The sequence below is a fragment of the Oryza glaberrima genome, chromosome 7, assembly GCF_000147395.1.
Source record: "Oryza glaberrima chromosome 7, OglaRS2, whole genome shotgun sequence".
In the NCBI taxonomy this organism is placed as follows: Eukaryota; Viridiplantae; Streptophyta; class Magnoliopsida; order Poales; family Poaceae; genus Oryza; species Oryza glaberrima.
Window position 1 is genome coordinate 22,587,999 of NC_068332.1, and position 19,226 is coordinate 22,607,224.

At 40.6% G+C, this 19,226-nt stretch overlaps 2 protein-coding genes, 1 long non-coding RNA gene and 1 other non-coding gene across 5 annotated transcripts; 2 read left to right on the plus strand and 2 right to left on the minus strand.

Moving 5' to 3' along the window:
• Positions 1 to 249: 249 nt before the first annotated feature.
• On the minus strand, positions 250 to 447 carry LOC127781000 (U2 spliceosomal RNA). Its single transcript, XR_008018890.1, has one exon. It is a non-coding gene; the product is annotated as a U2 spliceosomal RNA (small nuclear RNA).
• Positions 448 to 2,957: 2,510 nt separating this feature from the next.
• Positions 2,958 to 4,107, minus strand: LOC127778885 (SPX domain-containing protein 6). The gene is made up of 2 exons (XM_052305529.1): positions 3,772 to 4,107; positions 2,958 to 3,685 (listed from the first exon to the last, which is right to left on the minus strand). The coding sequence occupies exons 1-2, from the start codon at positions 3,985 to 3,987 to the stop codon at positions 3,197 to 3,199; spliced, it is 705 nt and encodes a 234-aa protein (XP_052161489.1). The 5' UTR covers positions 3,988 to 4,107; the 3' UTR covers positions 2,958 to 3,196.
• A 4,053-nt stretch (positions 4,108 to 8,160) lies between these two features.
• On the plus strand, positions 8,161 to 11,018 carry LOC127779956 (pentatricopeptide repeat-containing protein At1g62720-like). The gene is made up of 2 exons (XM_052306887.1): positions 8,161 to 8,321; positions 8,586 to 11,018. The coding sequence occupies exon 2, from the start codon at positions 8,721 to 8,723 to the stop codon at positions 10,896 to 10,898; it is 2,178 nt and encodes a 725-aa protein (XP_052162847.1). The 5' UTR covers positions 8,161 to 8,321; positions 8,586 to 8,720; the 3' UTR covers positions 10,899 to 11,018.
• Positions 11,019 to 14,553: 3,535 nt separating this feature from the next.
• LOC127779957 (uncharacterized) lies at positions 14,554 to 18,388 on the plus strand. Of its 2 annotated transcripts, XR_008018750.1 has the most exons (4): positions 14,554 to 14,639; positions 16,240 to 16,357; positions 16,960 to 17,082; positions 18,144 to 18,388. It is a non-coding gene; the product is annotated as an uncharacterized LOC127779957 (long non-coding RNA). The 2 variants fall into 2 exon arrangements; XR_008018748.1 differs by lacking the exon at positions 18,144 to 18,388 and having other exon boundaries at positions 16,960 to 17,999.
• The last annotated feature ends 838 nt before the right edge of the window (positions 18,389 to 19,226 follow it).

Sequence of the window (19,226 nt, forward strand, 5' to 3'; positions counted from 1 at the left end):
TGATCGCCCGTTAGCCTTTCGGCCTTTTCCCTATGTTTTCATTTGTGTATGAAATTGATAACTACCCTGCCAATGCACAGCTTCAAAATTGCAAGTAACCGAAACTGTGCACTTGCCAATGAAAACTGAAATTGCTAAGTAGTATATTTGAATTGACAACACTTCAAATTAAGATTAATGAACAATAACTGACAGCTGAAATTTCTATGCAAATTTTCTTTGACGTGCTAACACTTGAAATTGATTTGGTTGGGGTGCGCCAGGCTTAGGCTGTAGTGCAACGCCTAAACGACGATTGAGGGCCCTAGTGGCAAGCCACTATTGTGAGCCCTCCCCCATAAAAAATAAATTTAATATCAAAGTGGGACACATGGCCCACATATCAGATATTAAACTGATAAGAACAGATACTACACTTGATCTTAGCCAAAAGGCCGAGAAAGGTATGAGTTGTTGCGTGATACTAACCCTGGTATTATAGCTCTCCTGATGCTCCTTTCTCTGAAAACTGACGGTGTGGTACTAAACAGAGCACTGCACCTGGTCTGTTACTTGGGCTAATTGTCTTGCAATCATAACTCTCCAGAGGCCCAAAAAAGACACAGGGGCCCATGTAGATGCCCTTCCAGGCCCAAACCACGGGAAGGCCGAGGTAAAGCCTTCCATGAATTTTTTTCATTTTTAAATGTTTCTTTTAAAATATTTACAGAAATAATCTATTGTTGGAAAAATTTACAAAAATAGACCCTACTACTCTAGTGAAGGGCGGCAAGTTGACGTGGCAGATGGCAGCTCGACGGGCGGTGACGACCGATTGAAAAAGTTGAATTTTTTGCATTAACACCCTTGCCGCGCACTGCTAGGGCGGCAAGAGGCCACCATGCAAAAAAGCCAACCCGGGAAGGGCCATATCAACAGAGTTGGAAAGAAGCATTTGACTTGGTTTTTTTCATCTAGGTCCCTTGCCGCCCTCTAGGAGAGAGGCAAGGGACCTAGATGCAAAAAAAAAACTAGCCAAATGTTTCTTTTCAGCTAGGCAAATTGCATTACGCCCCTTGCCGCCACCAAAGCGCAAAATGTGCACACGGCGCCGTCGAGTCGTCGTCTGCCACGTCAGCTTGCCGCCCTCCACTAGGGTGGCAGGGTCTATTTTTGTAAAATTTTGTGACGATAGATTATTTCTGTAAATATTTTAAAAAAAAATTAAAAATGAAAAAAATTCAGCCTTCCATGACCATGTAAATGTTTGGCTCAACTTTTTTTTTCTCACTCTTAAAAGCCGAAGCAGTTTTTAAATTTTGAAATTTGGATTTTGATATTAGGTCCTTTTTTTTACATATCCTTTTAGCAATCACGAAAAGCGTGAACGCTGTTCAACGAAAGTGACAAGAAAAAGGGCCAAAACGAACACAAAACCAAATTCAAATTTTCAAAATCAGCTGCAAGCCTGCAAGCTCTCCCTACCAAATTCAAAATTCAAAGGAGTATGTCCCTTTCTCAAAAGCTGTTTCAGTCTGTATTCCGTAACCAGTTCTTGCCTGCCTCCATGAAGCGAGGAGATATTTCAGTGAGGAATTGAACGAGACACCGGCGACGCTGCCCAACTCCTCACTGACACCGGCAAAGTCTATTTATTTCTTACTCCATCTCTTTCAGAGAGTGTGTGGCCTTGCAGAAGCAACTTGGCATCAAAGGATCAACCCACATTTGTTTTCTGGAGACCAGGCATTTTTTGAGGAATATCCCAAGTGTTAATTCTTTGATAAATACGCCGGCTTTTCGTTGGAGTTATCTGCCCATGCCAAGAATATTCCTGCCATCTTCCTTCCGGTTATCCTGAGAAGATGGGAGAATGGCTCAATGGAAGTGTAGAGACTTCATTTGTCAATGAAGTTAGGCCGAGTTCGTTTGCGGTTGTTCCTAACCTCCACTTCCTCGTTTCCCGCGAACACGCTTTTCAGTTTCCAAACTGTTAAACGATGCAATTTTATAAAATTTTTATATGTAATATTTACCTTAAAAATCATATTAACCATTTTTATAAAAAGGTTATTTCCTCCGTCCCGAAAGTAGCTACCTAGTATGGTATGTGACACTGCCTAGTACTGTGAATCTGGACAGCCGTACTATCTAGTACTACGAATCTGAACATGAGAGGTAGTGTCACACCCGTACTAGCTACATTTTGGGTTGTCCAGATTCGTAGTACTAGGTAGTGTCACATACCGTACTAGGTAGCTACATTTTGGAACGGAGTAAGTAGCTAATATTGTCACTCCGTTTTTCGCGTATGGGATTACTTCCCAAACCACACCAAAACACACAGCTTCAGTGGGAAAGTTGGGGGCATATTATTATATCTTCCAATTGACATTCGTCTGTTCGACGGTTCACCGCAGACAAACGAAAACTTTGCCATCCCTCTTATGCCACTATGTACCTACTTCGCAGCTACTCACTTTGTTTAATAAAAAATCAATTTAGTATTGGATATGACATTCGTTATATTATAATATATCACATCTAGTTTAGATTTTTTTTTTTTGACGGAGTGAGTAACTCCTGTAGTACATGTGAGGTATATCCGTCCGGGCCAAGAGAATCATCCTGCATAGCCTTCGATTTGAAAATTTTGACAATTGGCATGCCTGCCTATTATTGTAACCGTTTTTAACATGAAGAATTTCTACGCTGCGTTGTGTCACCAAGCACTAATTTGCAGGTGAAGATCGCTGCGAACAGTTGAGGTTGACTCGTTGCATGATCTGAAGATTATGAAATAGGAGTATATATCACGGCCACTCGAGCGTATCAAATCACAAATGATTTTTTGTTCAACGCTTCGCCGCCGCAGCGACATCGTCCATGTGGTTTTTTTTTTTTTGTATTTCTTTTTTTTTCTCTCTTTGACGCCTAACTCTGTCAAACTGCCCCTAACCCAATAACATTCGAAAACAAGAGGAAATTTCGTATTACATTTGAATATTTGAAATCCAAAACACGTATGAATTCGTCTGTATGTATGTTAACTCGCATTTTTACATTATTTAGCCGCTCCTATTTAAGAAGCAGCAAAAAAAATAGAAAAAGAAAAAAAGATCAAGAAGATAATTAAGCAAATTTAATTACAGATTTCGCAGCGCAGAATTTCCCGGCAAAGCCTCCGCCGCCGCCGACGAGGACGAAGAGGCGGTGGTCATTGGATGGGGATGGGGGACGGCGGCTGGAAGGAGCGGAGCCAGTCGGAGTCCGGCAGGGTGAGCGGCGGCAGCGAGTGGCGCCCGTGGGTGGAGCTGCCGCGCCGCACGTCCTCCATGGTGAGCAGCGCCGCCACGGTGTTCCGGAATATCCCGTGCTCCGCCGCCGCGGCGAGCGCCTCGGGCGCCGCCTCCGCCGGCAGCACCGCCGCCTCCGCCATCATCGCCTCGCACTCCCGCACCATCCGCGACACCGTCTCCGTCTTGAAGAAGTGCCGCCGCTCCCGCACCGCCTCCGCCACCGGCGCCGCCAGCGCGCCGCCGGTGCGCTTGTCGTGCTTCTTGAGGATCTTGCCCACCCCGATGTAGTTGATGCTGCTGTAGCTCAGCAGCAGCACCATCTCGCCGTGGAAGTCCACGATCTCCCGCCGGATTCCGGCCACCTCCGCCGCCGCCTCCGCCGCCTTCTTGATCGCCTCCTGCAACTCCTGCAACCAAGAAGGCAAGAACCCATTTCGCCATCAGAAAACTTATCTAAATTCACAAACGAATTGAAGCGAATTGGTGTACGTGCCCTGTGGCGGATGACGAACTCCTCCTCCTGCTCGAGGAAGAAGGAGTCGATCTTGTCGATGTCGGCGGCGAGGGCGGCGACGAAGGCGGCCTCGTCGGCCGGCGAGCCGGAGATGGAGGCGACGATGCGCTTCAGCTCCTTGTAGCTCACGAACTTGTCCCTCCACTCCGGGAGGCTCTGCTCGATCTGCCTCTTGAGCAGCTTCCCAAACTTCATCTCTGCAACTGATCACTGATCAATACCTACAGATAACTGATTAATCTTGTAGCAAGAACAGCATTGGTTAGCTAAATCTGTGTTTGGTGGATTTGTGCGTGGTGAGTGCTCGTGATATAAGAGCAGAGTTTCGTGGAATATTTACCAGCATATGCCAAGCGTGGTGACTGGCGTGATTGCCCAAAACGTGCTATGGACACCCCGTGGATCTATTTGCGCGTCGGGTGTCACATTTTAAGTTTGTGGTTTTATTATACATGCGTATGATTTGTAGCATGGATTTGAGATAGAGTAATATTATTACAATATAGATCGAGTTCTCTCTCTCTTTCTTTTTTTTTTTTGAAAATACTGAGGGTTATTTGTCATCACGTAATCTTATAATTTCAGGTAACATATTGTTCCATCATGAAATTTCATAAAAAAACCTATCTTTATTTGTGCACAATTGTTGCATAATAAATATACCATATATGAAAATATCTAGACCCAAAGTATTGAATGAAATTCCATCTTATAAGAACATCAAATGGAATTAACTCCTTGTATTTGCCCCAATTTTCTTGTTTGAATATAAAGTTTTCTTGAACTTGACAAAAATCTTGATAAAAGTAGCTCCAGATCATTAGGGTTAAAAGTAGTTCCAGATCATTAGGGTTTCTGTGTATGGTTTTATTTGGTGTGTTTTAACTTTAGCAGCACCTCCAAACTCCAAAGTAGAGTAAGAATGTCGCAATAGGCAGGATGGCTAGTGTGGATTTAGTGATTTTTGGTAAAAGGTGTGACATGGGGGGGTCCCTAGAGCACGGATAGAGAAAGAGTGGTGACTAAAATTCTAAGCATACAAGAAGCATATTCTAGGCGTATAGCCAAAACCATGGGTGGCTAGTGACTTTTGCTCCCACACTGCTTCTAGGTTTTGTAGAGCATCAGATGAAAGGGATATGATTCCTTGGGGATCTTCTTGAAGTTACACTGCTAGTTCAGCATGTTTGGAGGCAAAGGCTACCCCACATGGTCACTCGTTTTTGGCAAAGCGAGCCTCACCATAGAAAATTCTTGGTACATCTAAATTGCTGTTTGTAGTATTACATTATTATTTTCGATTTATAGCATCACTCCAAGGAAAAAAAATACTCGAAGCACAAGTTGAAGGAATATATATATTATAGATTTTATGTCTTTTTCAAGAATTACAATAACGATGAAGAACTATATATATGGAGATAGTTCCAAATTATGTGTGACAAAGGTTGATGGTTGCTCCAAGAAAAGGAACAAGTATAGGATATTTTGTGAATTATGCTTTGTTGGCAATTTTATTATCTTGGGCCATGAGTTATATTTGCCTATTCGAGATTCCTTCACTTTTGAGAAATTTTGCCGCTGGAAAAAGAAAAAAACCAAGAAAAATAAATTTTAAAATATATATCTTAGAAGTATGAAGATTATATGTACAAATTAATCTTAAAAACTATTTAAATAAAATAATATATTTATTGATATTTCTATATACATTATAACTGGGAATAGTGGTCGAAGTTATTTTTCAATACCATGTTCTCGTTCAAAACGATAATTATATAAGCTATAGGATATTATTAATATTTCTTTCTTGGAAATGACCTCTCAGCATTGAAATGGCAACTAGCGGCCAGGGAAGAAGAGGTACAAAATTGCAAAGTCATATCATGGAACCTTGCATCACATCAGCAAATCATCCCAAAAAGAACAGAGCACACAAACATGCAGGACCATTCTTTTGACATCAATATTTCTTTTCTTTTTGGCTATATTCTTCCCCGTATAAAAGGGTGGCTGTTAGGGCTAATGAGTTCTCAGTTCATAGTTTATTCAGAGCATATCCACAGAAAATATTGCTTTTGATGTATATATAGTGATGTGTTCTCTTGTTTGCCTTTTTTTACGTCATTGCTTTAGTGGAGTCATGTACTACTTATTTATAGTGGCTGGAAGGATAGCTGGTTAACTCAAGTAGCATGTGTTCTTTTTCCCTGAAAAAAATAAAGTTAGCCATCCATAAGCCTGAGTAAAGGAGCAAATGATAAGACCAGAAGCAATTTTAAGATAGCGGCAACATTTGCTAGTGCAATTTATACTACTACATCTTAAAAAGTGCATCTTTTTAGATGGTCTTAATAAATATATACTCCCTCTGGACAGAAATATACGTCGTTTCAGACAACTCAATTAAACTACACTCAGTGCAAATTGCTTCTCGGAAACGACGAGTAATGTTGACTAGAGAAAGTATATTTGGACTTGCAGTTAGGCGTATATACTAAATGTTTTAAATTCTCCATTTTCTTCTCCCTAAGATTATTTTTTATAGGGCACTAAGATTTTATTTGAAAGATTGTCAATGTTGACAAATGACAAGCTAGTTTGTATACCCTGCTAGTGCCAAAACTTAGATAAATTTTGGTACCACCATTTTTTTTTTCTGAGGTAGAGTTGCCGTTTTAATGTCAACTTAGAGCAAAGCTTTGAGTAGAATCTAGAAATTTTAAATTGGACATTGGTAATGCCAATGATATAAACCACCGTATGCACTATTCCAAATACCAAAATATATCTAGAAAACTATTTAAATATTGGTAGAGTATGTTTTGGCATTAATCTAAAATGGCCTGACAAACTTGGCTAGGATGTATTCCCTCCGTCCCAAATCCCAAAAAAACCCAACCTAGAAGGGGAGTAGGATCTAACATCTCACGCAAGTAAACCGAAGTAACTCGATAGCGCACGATTAAACATCTCATTCATCATTTCTCTGTCTTTTCTTTTTTGTTTTGCAACATCGCTTTTAGCATTTTTATCTGTAGACTGCAACGTCCCAAACTCCAATCCCGTCAATGGGACGTGAATGCCTGCAAGATCAAAAATCAAGACTAGTTAATTGATTAATTAATTAACTAGCATGGTGGCCCGTGCAGATTGCGCAGCTAGTATTATTATATTTTCTCTCGTATAATAGTATATATATGTTTTTTTTCTCAATTTATTATTAAAATATATTAAAATGACAACATAATTTTAAATTTTGTACTACCTTTACCAAACTACCAATGTGTAATACTCATTCTTTATTTTATATATGTGATACTTATTTAAGTATTATCTTTTTTTTCGAAAAAATAGATTAATATGATTTTTTTAAACAATTTTTGTGTAGAAACTTTTTATAAAAAAACACACCATTTAGCAGTTTGGCGTGAAAAAAATATAGGTGGATTGGAAAGTGAGACTCAGCCTGGGGGTTGCTAGTTGGCGCGTGCCCGCGCGCGCCAGCTACTCCCGGCCCAAGGCCCATCAGCCTATTTGTTATTTTTTCGTGATTTATTTTTCCTTTTTCTTTTGCGATTTTTTTTCGCTTTTTTTCCCTTTTTTTCTGATTACTTTTTTTTTAATCTTTAGCACACTTATTATTTTTAAATGTTTTGATTTGAAAGTTTTCGAATCTGGGTCGAAAGTTTTTGAATCTGAGTCGAAAGTTTTCAAATATCGAGTTGAAAGTTTTTAAATCTGAGTCGAAAGCTTTCATATTTTTTCAAATCTTAACTTAAAAATTTTCAAATCTATACTTGAAAGTTTTTAAATCTCGAGTTGAAAGTTTTCAAATATGAGTTGAAAGTTTTTAAATCTGAGTTGAAAATTTTCAAAATTTGTCTTACACATTTAAATTTTAAGTTAAAAATTTTCAAATTGAGTTTTGAAAGTTTTTAAAATTTGACTTCAAAAAATTTTAAATCTAACTTGAAAGTTTTCAATCAGGTAGTAGAAAAAATATTTCAGGAAAAAGGAAATCGTATCTTAATTATCGTCATTATCTACTAATAACTTAGTTAGTTAGGCTAAACTATCCGGAACGCTCGCCCGCCAACCAACGGGCACGCGCGCGTTAGCTTTTCCCACTCAGCCTACCCTACTTGAACTGATGAGCTTTGGTACGGTCGGACGGGCCGCACGACGGTATGGGCTGGATGTTCCGTAAACCGAAGCCCATATTTGAGGCCCACTAACTCAGTACACCCGAAGAGGAGCCCATCCGATCTTCTGAGCCGCGCAATCCGGCCCACCCATGGAAAGCAGATACGGCCCAACCACATCCTTAAACCCCAGGAGCTGCACGGCCATCGCCTCTCGCTCTTCCCCGCCTCCCCGCCGCCGCCGCCGCCGTGGATCCCTCCGCCCACCGCCGGCGAGCCCTTCCGCCGCCGCCTCACCCTAGCGCTGCTCCCGTGGGACGGACTGCGTTCCGCCACTTCCTCGGCGTGCTCCTCCTCCAGCTCACCTCAGTGTCGTCCCTCCCGGTAAGCTCCCCATGGCCTCGCCGCTGTGCCCGCCCACCCCCTGCCCCTCTCATCCAGCTCGCGCCCGGAGACTCGGAGAGTGGACGGCTGCTTCGTCAGTGAGCGATGACCGGGCTCTCGTTCGCGGGAGCTCACTGACCAGGGGATTCTCTGGAACACACAAACTTTTATTATTTCTTTTTTTAAATTATTTCTTTGCTTCAAGCGAGAGCTTGACTGGTATTGTTATAGCGATATGATTTTGTGTTTTTGTTCTCTTTGCAGGAGATTTGATGCAAATTTGTAAACCTGGGCGAATTCTTTCTCGGAGGCCTGGTCCATGAAGTGTAATTTCTGTGTAGGATCTTCTTCCTGCTCATATCCTGTCAATGTAAGGAGGGGATTGGGCGTCCCTTGTCTATGCACAGGGCAGTGCCAGGGTTCCTGCGTCGAGCCCTCATAACCAGAAACCACCCACAGGCGTCGCGATTTACTTCACTGGCTTGTTGCTTGAACAACCTGGATCATCAAGAGCCCACTCAGAGTACCATTTCTGGTGATTATAGACGTCAGTGCCTTCTTCCCTTGATCACACTAGCAGTGCGGACTTCAAACTGGGACGCCGCAAGAAAGATAAGCTTCAGGGAGTGTGAGAGGTTATATGGCCTTTCCCAGTCAATTGGGTTGTTTGCATTGCTTATACAGTCATTCTTGCCTCGGAGAGTCATAGAGGTCCGGTGCTTGATTCAGAGCATTGTCGATTACTGTGGAAATGCTGGTCCGGAGTTGTTTGAGTTGGCACTTATGCTGGTGAACAATTTGGGTGGATCGATAACATTGCTTCAAGTTTATGCTGCGCTCATACGGGTTTTTATAGAGTTGTCAATGTTTGAGGATGCTCTTGTCACCTACATCGAGGCCAAGAAGATTGGAGTTGAGCTTCAGCTTTGCAACTTCTTGCTGAAGTCCTTAGTCAAGAGGAATCAGTTCATGTATGCGAGGAGTTTGTTTGATGATATGAAGAGCACTGGTCCCTCACCAAATGTCTACTCTTATTCAGTTTTGATGAGTATGTATACACATGGTGATAAACCATGTTTGGAGGAAGCTTTTGATCTTCTTTGTGAAATGAAAATCAGAGGCGTGAAGCCGACTGCGGCAACCTACGGAACCTACCTTTATGGACTTTGCCGTGCCAAACAAATCGAATCTGCATGGGACTTTCTTCAAGTGCTTCGGCAGAGAGGCTACCCTTGCAACAGCTATTGTTTTAATGCAGTGATTCATGGTTTCTGTAACGATAATCAGGTTCACAAAGCCATGGAGGTATTTGATGAGATGAAGAAAGGTGCGGTTGTCCCAGATGTCCATAGCTACAGCATATTAGTTGATGCGCTTTGCAAACAAGGTGCTCTATCATTAGGCTCTAATTTGCTTGATGAAATGGAAAGAAACAGAGTCAGTCCTACTCTTGTCATTTACAGTTCACTTCTGCATGGTCTTTGCAAAGCTGGAAAAGTTGAGGAGGCCCTTGAACTTTTCGAACGTCTCAAATATCAAGGTTTCAAGCATGACCAAATTACTTACAGCATTGTGCTTCATGGTTGTTGCCGACATATGGATATAGAGGTTGCCTATGGTCTTTGGATTGACATGGTTAACCATAATTTTGTTCCAGATGTTTACAATTACACTAGTCTTATATATGCATTTTGTAGACATAGATACCTTAAAGAAGCATTGGGGTTATTTGAACTAATGCTTGACAACAAGATAAACCCCAATATCATTACATGCACTATTCTAGTTGACGGCTTCATGAAAGAAGGGCTGATTAGTGAAGCCTTTCTTTTCTTGGATGAAGTACGCCAATTTGACATTGTCCCCAACCTTTACACATACAAAGTTATCATCAATGGCCTCTTCAAGGGTAACGAATCTGATGATTTGTGGGGATTCTTTGGGGACATGATAAAAAGGGGATATATTCCCGATGTTGTCCTATACAGTATTATTATTGATGGCTTTGTGAAAGCTTTGGATTTGCAGGAGGCTTTCAGGTTGTATCATAAAATGTTGGATGAGGGGACGATGCCAAATATCTTTACATATACTAGCCTCATAAATGGGTTGTGCCATGATGATAGACTCCCTGAAATGACGCCACTGTTAAAGAATATGATTTTGGGGGGGCTGACACCCGACAGAATTATGTACACTTCTCTCATTGCATGCTATTGTAAGCGTTCAAACATGAAAAAAGCTATGGAAATTTTCAGAGAGATGAAAAATGGGGGTATATCGCCAGATACTTTTGTTTATACATGTTTAATTGGTGGCTACACCAAAGTTCGTGCTATGGATTTTGCGGAGTTGTTGATGGAAGAAATGGAAACTAAAGGGCTTACACCTACCGTAGTAACTTATACAGATCTAATAATTGGATACTTAAAAACAGGAGATGAGAAAAGTGCCTATAGGACATATCATAATATGATTCAGAGAGGTATTGCACCAGATGCCAAGCTGAGCTGCATATTGGACCTTGGCAATGATGCAGATGTTGATAATTCTCCAAAAGAGAAGGATGTATCTTAGCTATTTCCATTGAGATCTACAAATTGTTCAAGGGATATCTTTTAAAGGGATTAACCCACATACTGTGGATTGATTATTAGGTCTATTTATTTCTCTACTATGGACTGTGGAGATAAGAAATGGGCAAGACATGACAGTTTTATCCATAAACAGCACCTGGGGAGCTCAGTTGAGCTCATTCAGGGATTTCAGGCGGATTTGGTCTAAGCTTCCCCGTACTCTCCGGCGCCTGCAGTTTCATGTGTCTACGGCTGCTGCTGGGTGACCAAGGTGGGTGGTTCTACGAGTAAATTTCTTTGGATGCCTAAAGATGTAAAATCCCAAAACATGTATGCAGTTACATAACCACTTCTTCTGTAGATTCATCTGACTCTATGTGATGATACTGCAATAGAGAAAATGTTAGCTTGCGATTCCTTCCATTGGTTAATTATGCTGTTCGTCCTTCATGCATTGATATATGGTTTCTCAAATTAATCTTCAATTGAATATATCCATTAAAATTGCAGCTGACAAATTAGTGACAGCATATTAACACATTAGTAACTTATATGTCATTGTTGATTCCCATTTTGCGCTGTATTTGTTGTTTATCATATTTTTCTTTGTCAATCGGCACTTTATTTGCTGTTGAAGGCTTGAAGTGTTGATGGTCTAGGTTATATAGTGCATCCATTACATTCAGACAGTTGTGCCTTTTGATTTCTCTGTAGGTGGAATGGTGGTGCCTTTTGGCTTCTTCAGGAGTCAAGATTGCAGGGTTCAGATCCAATTGTGATTAGGCTTGATGCTTCTACTGTTAACGCTGTTCTTGCTGATCTTTTCTCCTCTGTTGACACATTAACTAAAAGTAGGTGCTACTGTTTAGTTTTGCTCGATGCTTCCATCCTATGTAATGCAAGTGGTACATGCGGTAATAAAACCTCTTTGGTCTTTCTTGTTTCCCTTTTGCAGGTCCACCATTGACCCATGAAGAGGAAGATGATTTGGGTTAGACAAATAATAAATGGGTATGACTATAAACAAAAAGGTACTCAGCCACATTAACCAGTTTTCTGTTGTGTCAATTCTTGTTCTGCTTGATTTGGTCAGACAATGTTGGGACTTGAGATATGTAATATTTGTTCCGATTTTAGAGTTTTATCCTTGCATGACATTGCAATACTGATTCTTGTGCAGGTGATACATATCTCTTATTCCCTTGGCATGTTAGATTGATATTATTGGGGTCTTAATTAGTTGAGGCCAATTTACACTAATTGAATGACTGGAATAATGTTCCTGGACTTGTTTAGCTGTCGTATTTTCTCATATACTTGGTGTATATCTGTTTTCAACTTACAACTGAATGCTGTCTGCTCCTTAACTGTCAACAAGTTGAATCCTGGAAACTGTTAGAAAGAAAATTTTAACCTCCATTCAGAAGTAGCCATAGATTAAGTACACATGATGCTCCGTTTTTTTTTCAATCTAATGAAGTGGACTTTAACCTCTAAGCTTAGTCTGACTCATTTATGTACATCTCTATTCTGTTCACTGGTTTTACCTGACACTTTTTTATCGCAAATCCAGTGTTCTTTCATTGGCGATGATTTCCTGATCAACACCATTGGACCAGCTGGTAAAGAGAAGGTACTGGGCAATCTCTATGACGGCACACCAGTAAGAATGGTTTCATATTGCGGTCTCCATTTGTAAGTGTTTTCGATCTATCTGCTTGATGTACTAGGAAAACTAATCGGTTTTCTTTTATTTTGTTATGCAGGTGATGATCTCGACTAGTCTATTGCTATTCTTCTACCTGATCATCCAACTGAGATGGTAAGTTTTCACGTGTACACTTGTTCCAGACCAGCCATCTGTGATTTCTTTTGCCAGCACGTACTAGATAATCTGTAGTATAATTTAAACTTATTTGCCAACAGAATATTGTTCTTTTAATCCAAAGGAATATTTAGCCAACCCGATTCTGGAAGCAAGATGTTTTCCAGTGTGTTACGATTTAACTGAACCTTGGAAGATGAATTTTGTTTGTGCACTTGATGTCAGATATGCTGGAGGTAGCTTCATTGTCTTAAGGGCCCGTTTAGTTCCCCAAAATTTTTTCCCAAAAACATCATATCGAATCTTTGGACACATGCATGAAGCATTAAATATAGATAAAAAGAAAAACTAATTGCACAGTTATGGGGGAAATCGCGAGACGAATCTTTTAAGCCTAATTAGTCCGTGATTAGCCATAAGTGCTACAGTAACCCACATGTGCTAATGATGGCTTAATTAGTCTCAAAAGATTCGTCTCGCGGTTTCTAGGCGAGTTCTGAAATTAGTTTTTTCATTCGTGTCCGAAAACCCCTTACGACATCCGGTCAAACGTCCGATGTGACACCCAAAAATTTCCTTTTCTCCAACTAAACACACCCTTAGTTTTGAGGTTTTCTCCAAAATGCTGCCATGCTTCTATTTCATTTATATTTATTGCAGTATGTTTCTTGTGTTTTGTGATAATCTGCTTTGTGAGGCACATGAAGCTGGAGATATCTGTCAAAAATGGGTTATGATCGACAGGTTCTTCAGCTTATCCTGAACTATTGCCTGCTACTTTACAGGCTGATGAAGAGAGGCGGCGGCGCTCCGGCAAGCCTCCCAAGATTGTCGAGCACCGGCATCCTCGACTTATCGACGTGATGGAATGAAATCGCCCGTTCTGTGTAGCAGCAGCATTAGCAGTGAGCCAGATCGAGAAGCAGCTCGGCCATTGCAAAAGCGAAGTAGGATTCCACGATGTGAAGCAGCTATGTGACTGCACAAAATTACCTTCTTTTTTTGAGTTTGAGCAAAGATCTTGGAACAGCAACAGCCAGTTGTGTTACTTCCAGACATGGTTTAATGCTGTAATTCCTATACTAAAATATACTATCAGTATATTTTCTGAACTTATCCAATTGTAGCTATCCTAAACGGGGGCCAAACTGGAAAATTACGGCTCGCCGTATTCGCTTAGGCCAAATTGTAGTAGCAGACTTTGTAATATTCAGGCCCATACATAATAATCGGAATCACGGGGGCCCAACTACAAACTTCTGGATCCGAAGTAGGGCCCAAATGGATTTCAAGCCCAAGCCCACTCTCTCCTTCCTTCCCGATGCGCTCTCTCTTCACCATGCCGCCGCCGCCACGGCGCCGGCGGCCGGCGAGGGGGCTCCCCCATCCTCCTCTGCACCATCTCCGCTCTAACCCACCGCCTTCGAGTCTGACCCGTCGAGTGCGGCCTCCGGCCGGCGGCGGCGGAGCGAGAAGAGAGAAGGGGAGATGACGCGCCGCCGCCCACGTATCCGCGCGCTTCCCTCCGGCCGGCGGCGTACCACGGCGCCGCCGCTCCCGGGGAAGAAGATGCCCATCGTCCTCCTCTTCCTATCAGCAATTCAACACCGCGAGAACAACAAGAGTCACATGATTCCATGAACCAATAAGGCAGCAGTGTTGTACTGTTCTTCGTCTCCTCTCTCTCTCTCTCTCCACAAGGTGATTGATCTCCATTTCGTGTACAAAATCTTCTTTCATTACATGATGATGATCTGCACCTGATCGAATTATGATAGTTGTTACATGTTCTTCTCATTTCGGTTACAGCAAAATGAAATGACAGGTTAACTGAATATCCTCAAATCAATGGAGCGAAACTCTGAACTCCTGACTCAAACAACATTTCAGAGATTCATCCTGAATTCCTGATACAGAGTAAGCCCTCCCATCCCTTCTTTCTTGCTTGCCTTGGGCAACTACCAAAAACCCACCAATCATGCAACAATCTATGTGCACACACAAACCAGGCAGTTGCTTCCTAGAAGAGTGAGTTAGTGTGTAGGTAAGAAAAATGTAGGAAAAGAAACTCTCCCTGATGGGGACTGCAGTGCATCAGCATGCAGTTCAGTTCAGGCACGTTCCCTGAAAGTTCTATGCCTCCCTTGCGGCAACTAAACTCTGAAAAAGTCTAGTCAGTTGTGGCGTGCAGCTGAGGGTGTGTTTAGGCCCTGTTTAGATGGGATTAAAACTTTTAAGTCCCTATCACATGGATGTTTGGATACTAATTATAAATATTAAACATAGACTATTAATAAAACCCATCCATAATCTTGGACTAATTCGCAAGACGAATCTATTGAGCCTAATTAATCCATGATTAGCCTATGTGATGCTACAGTAAATATTCTCTAATTATGGATTAATTAGGCTTAAAAAATTTGTCTCGCGAATTAGCTTTCATTTATATAATTAGTTTTGTAAGTAGTCTATATTTAATACTCTAAATTAGTGTCTAAAGACAGGGACTAAAGTTAAGTCCCTGGATCCAAACACCACCTTAGTTCACGCTAAAATTGGAAGTTTGGTTGAAATTGAAACGATATGATGGAAAAGTTGAAAGTTTGTGTGTGTAGGAAAGTTTTGATATGATGGAAAAGTTAAAAGTTTGAAGAAAAAGTTTGGAACTAAACTCCGCCTTAGTAAGAGTATATAGCACAAGAACTTCCATATCACAAGTTCACAACCCTCTCTGACACTGACCTCCCAGTTCACTGTGCGTCACAATTAAGCTGGCAATGGGTCCATAGGAGCACAGATCCACATCACACACAAGAAACTTACTAGTACTCTATTTCAACGAGTTCACTGACTGTACCGCAGTTAAAAAAAAAAAAACTACTGTCCATGTTCCCATATCTTTAGAGTAAGCCTTCTTTTCCTTTTTCTTTTTTTTCTTTTTACAATTTGCCCAGTACTATCAAAGAAATCACGGATTTGGAAAATAGCACTGTATGTGTCATTCTTACGTACAGTGGTATTTCGCAACTCATGTACCTTTGCAATGATAATGGTATTTCCTAATATTTTTTCATTTTTTCCCTCCTGAAGAATCTTCAATAATCACCTCACACAGTTTTGGGCTTCTGGCCGAAGCTTGGCTCATCTTGTCACCAGAAATTTCATTTTGCTGGGATGCTATATCCACCAATTGCACGTAAATTGTAGTACTACTTTTTACCGTTTAGGTGCAACTCAAGTATCAAATTAGCTCTTTTGCAAAACTCTTCAAAAGTGTGTTGATCTGTTTGGTTGGCTTCCCCGTGTGTTTGGTTCACGTTCTGTCACTGCCATGATAATAGGCCAGAGACCAATCATTCAACCTGCAACTTCCATACAACAACCAGCTAAGCTGATCGATTGGGTTTTGGATAACCAGATTTAACACGTGTTGTGGATCTTTGCTACAGGTGTTCTAATCTTTTCATTAGTACCATTCCATTATTCAATATAGTAACAGCAATTGCGATCCGTGCAGCTGCTTTCGGAAGCTCTCAGGCTGTTTTCCTGCAGTACTTGGCCTGTGGAAAAAATTTTCCCTTTGCTCCTCAAAGTGGGTTCCTGGCACGTTGCACACTTGTGCACAAATATCCATTGTAAGTACTATATATATTCTGCTTTGCAAACACAGAAATTATTGTACACCACTATCTCCAAGTACTTATTAGACTTTCCCAAATGGAAATGGTACCAGCAATTTTTCATTACTACCAATGTACGGTCGAGATACTAAAAGATAGGAATATGTCACATGATCTGAGTTTACAAAAATAATTATACCCTAACAAAAAATTGCATACATATAATAATACCATCCACCGATAACCACGCATCTACAAATTCACATGTAGAAAATAATACAACATTTTAGTAATATAAAATATAACAGACACATGTCTAAAATATCCATCTACAGAAGATCTAGATTGAGGATGCATACATCACACCAACACGAATTTAGAGAAGTGCATCGGTTTGTTTCATATTCTTTTATTTACTACTAGATTATTGCAAAGAAAATTAAACATAATAGTCAAAATTTGAGTGTTCGTTTGATCGAAAGCATGAAACAGATTTGAGTGTTTTTTTTCTCTTTTTTCCGAGACCGAATTGAGTTTTTTCCCTCTTTTTCCCGAGACCGAATTGAGATTTTTTTTCTCTGTTTTTCTTTTTCTGATGTGGTACGCACGTCTTGAAGCTAATGGTGCCATGCCGCCCTCGTGCCTGAACCGAGAAACATTTGCTAGTGGGAGGCAAGGAAGGCGATGGCCGATGTAAGAGCACTCATTGTCTCATTGTTTCCATCACAGCAAATTGCACTGTAAGTCATCCAACTTGTATGCCGTGTACTTCCCATCTCAAGGACTATATAACCTCAACATGCCACCTAAAAACTAAGATAATCTCGACCTCTCTAAATCAAACAAACAGGATGGGCTAACAACTCTGACTTGTTCGTCCAACCAGGCTTACATAGTCACTGTTGAAATTTGATTGGGTTCAGTACAAGTCTAGCTAGATTTTTTCAGTCAATTATTTGATAGGCAGGACAGGGAATCAAACGTGAGGAAAAAAAAAACGGAACAGTAGAAGTCTTAGTCAAGATCGATTCCCATCGATTCTAAAAAGGTAAAAGAAAAAGGAGTCAACTAAGCAAACAGGAGAAGTCGATGGAGAGATTAATTTTGCACCACCATTATTTGAGCTCATTTTACGTGGTATCTAGCTACTGTGGAGTCTGGACTAGTCTAGGAATGCAAACCATTTGTCAATGTCATTGTATTATTACCACACACTTTATTTGTTCTGTTTCTTTTCCTTCTTTTTTTTTTTGTGAGAATGCCTTGCATGTGCTTTGGGCCTTTGGGGTTGAATACTGACTAGTCGAGCACCCACTTCGAAAGAAGCTACACTCCAACTTCCATTCAAGAAATTGTACGGCCTTCAGAGAATTTGATGACAATTGTCAAAACAAAGTACATGGTAATTTAGAGAATCGTCAAAATAAAGTACATGGCAATTAGAGAACTATCGAAATAATAGTGTGGCTGGTCCCTCTCTCCAACCTTGAGAAACTAGTAACATGTAGGAGTAAGTAGGGTCTATAATACCACGCGGTTACCCTTCGATTACTGCGGTAACCTTGCGCGATAATCATTTTAGTTTTAAAATCTTTACAGTTTTCTCGGTAATGTAATTGTTTTTGCGGTTACTGCAATAAGCCTAAGTAGAAGTAATCCTACCAAAACAGTAAGGAAAACCCTCGCAGTACGTCTATAATTTCTTTGTAGAATTCACTGTGCATTTCAATGTATTTACCCGTTGTGTTGAAGACAAGACTCAGCTGACATTATTTAAAATGGTTGTATGTGAACAAGACAGCCTTCAAGGGATTTGGTGAGTGTGAAGAACACTGATCACTACAGCTAACTGTTAGTTGGAATTTCCTGTAAACTACCAAGACCAAGGTCAAAGGTCATTTTCTTTACCTCAACTTGTGCATGACTAATGACAAAAGATATAAATAAATAAATAATCAGTGGGAATAATTGCTCTGCTCGGTGCACGTACTATTCGAGATAAAGAAGACGATTTGGTCCAACAAATCCATCTGTTAATTACTCCTTTTGGGAAAGCTAGTAGTGTGCTTCCCTTTGCTTTTATAATTAATTTATAGTATCATTGATCTCAAGATACTGCAATTTGTCAGATATAATTGTTCTCACCTTGATTTTCACCTCAGTCGTATCACCACGAACACAAGTGGCTCTATTTTTAAACTCGCCACACACGAGAAACACTGCCATTGCAACTTTTATAAAGACTCTGCAACTTGGAAAACAAAAAACACAGGGGATTATAATTTTTCCTCTGACTTGACTGAACTAGTATACGTGCAACACGAGTTCAACTCTTTTTTTTTTCCTGTCAGACAACAGCAAGGCTGATTATTTTTCTTTATTTCTGTTAAAACTCTAGAACCCTAATTCGGTCGGTTAATTTTCTGTTCCATGCAGTTGCGTTGCCGCGCCGTTTTAAAATCTTGAATTCAGAATTAGTCCAGAATTTTTTCCAGGGAGAGGATTGAAAAAATGGCGTCGACTGATCATCAAGGCCAAAACGAGTTGCCACTGATTGGCCAGTCGTCGTCTTGTCGAGCACTGATGATCAATCCACAAATAATTGCCCTCTCGCTCCATGCTCGTCAACACTCAACGCATTGTGAGATGATACCCGTGAAGAAGTGTACTCCCTCCGTTTCGAAATGTTTGACGCCGTTGACTTTTTAGCACATGTTTGACCGTTCGTCTTATTCAAAAAATTTAAGTAATTATTAATTCTTTTTCTATCATTTGATTCATTGTTAAATATATTTTTATGTAGGCATATAATTTTACATATTTCACAAGTTTTTGAATAAGACGAACGGTCAAACATGTGCTAAAAAATCAACGGTGTCAAACA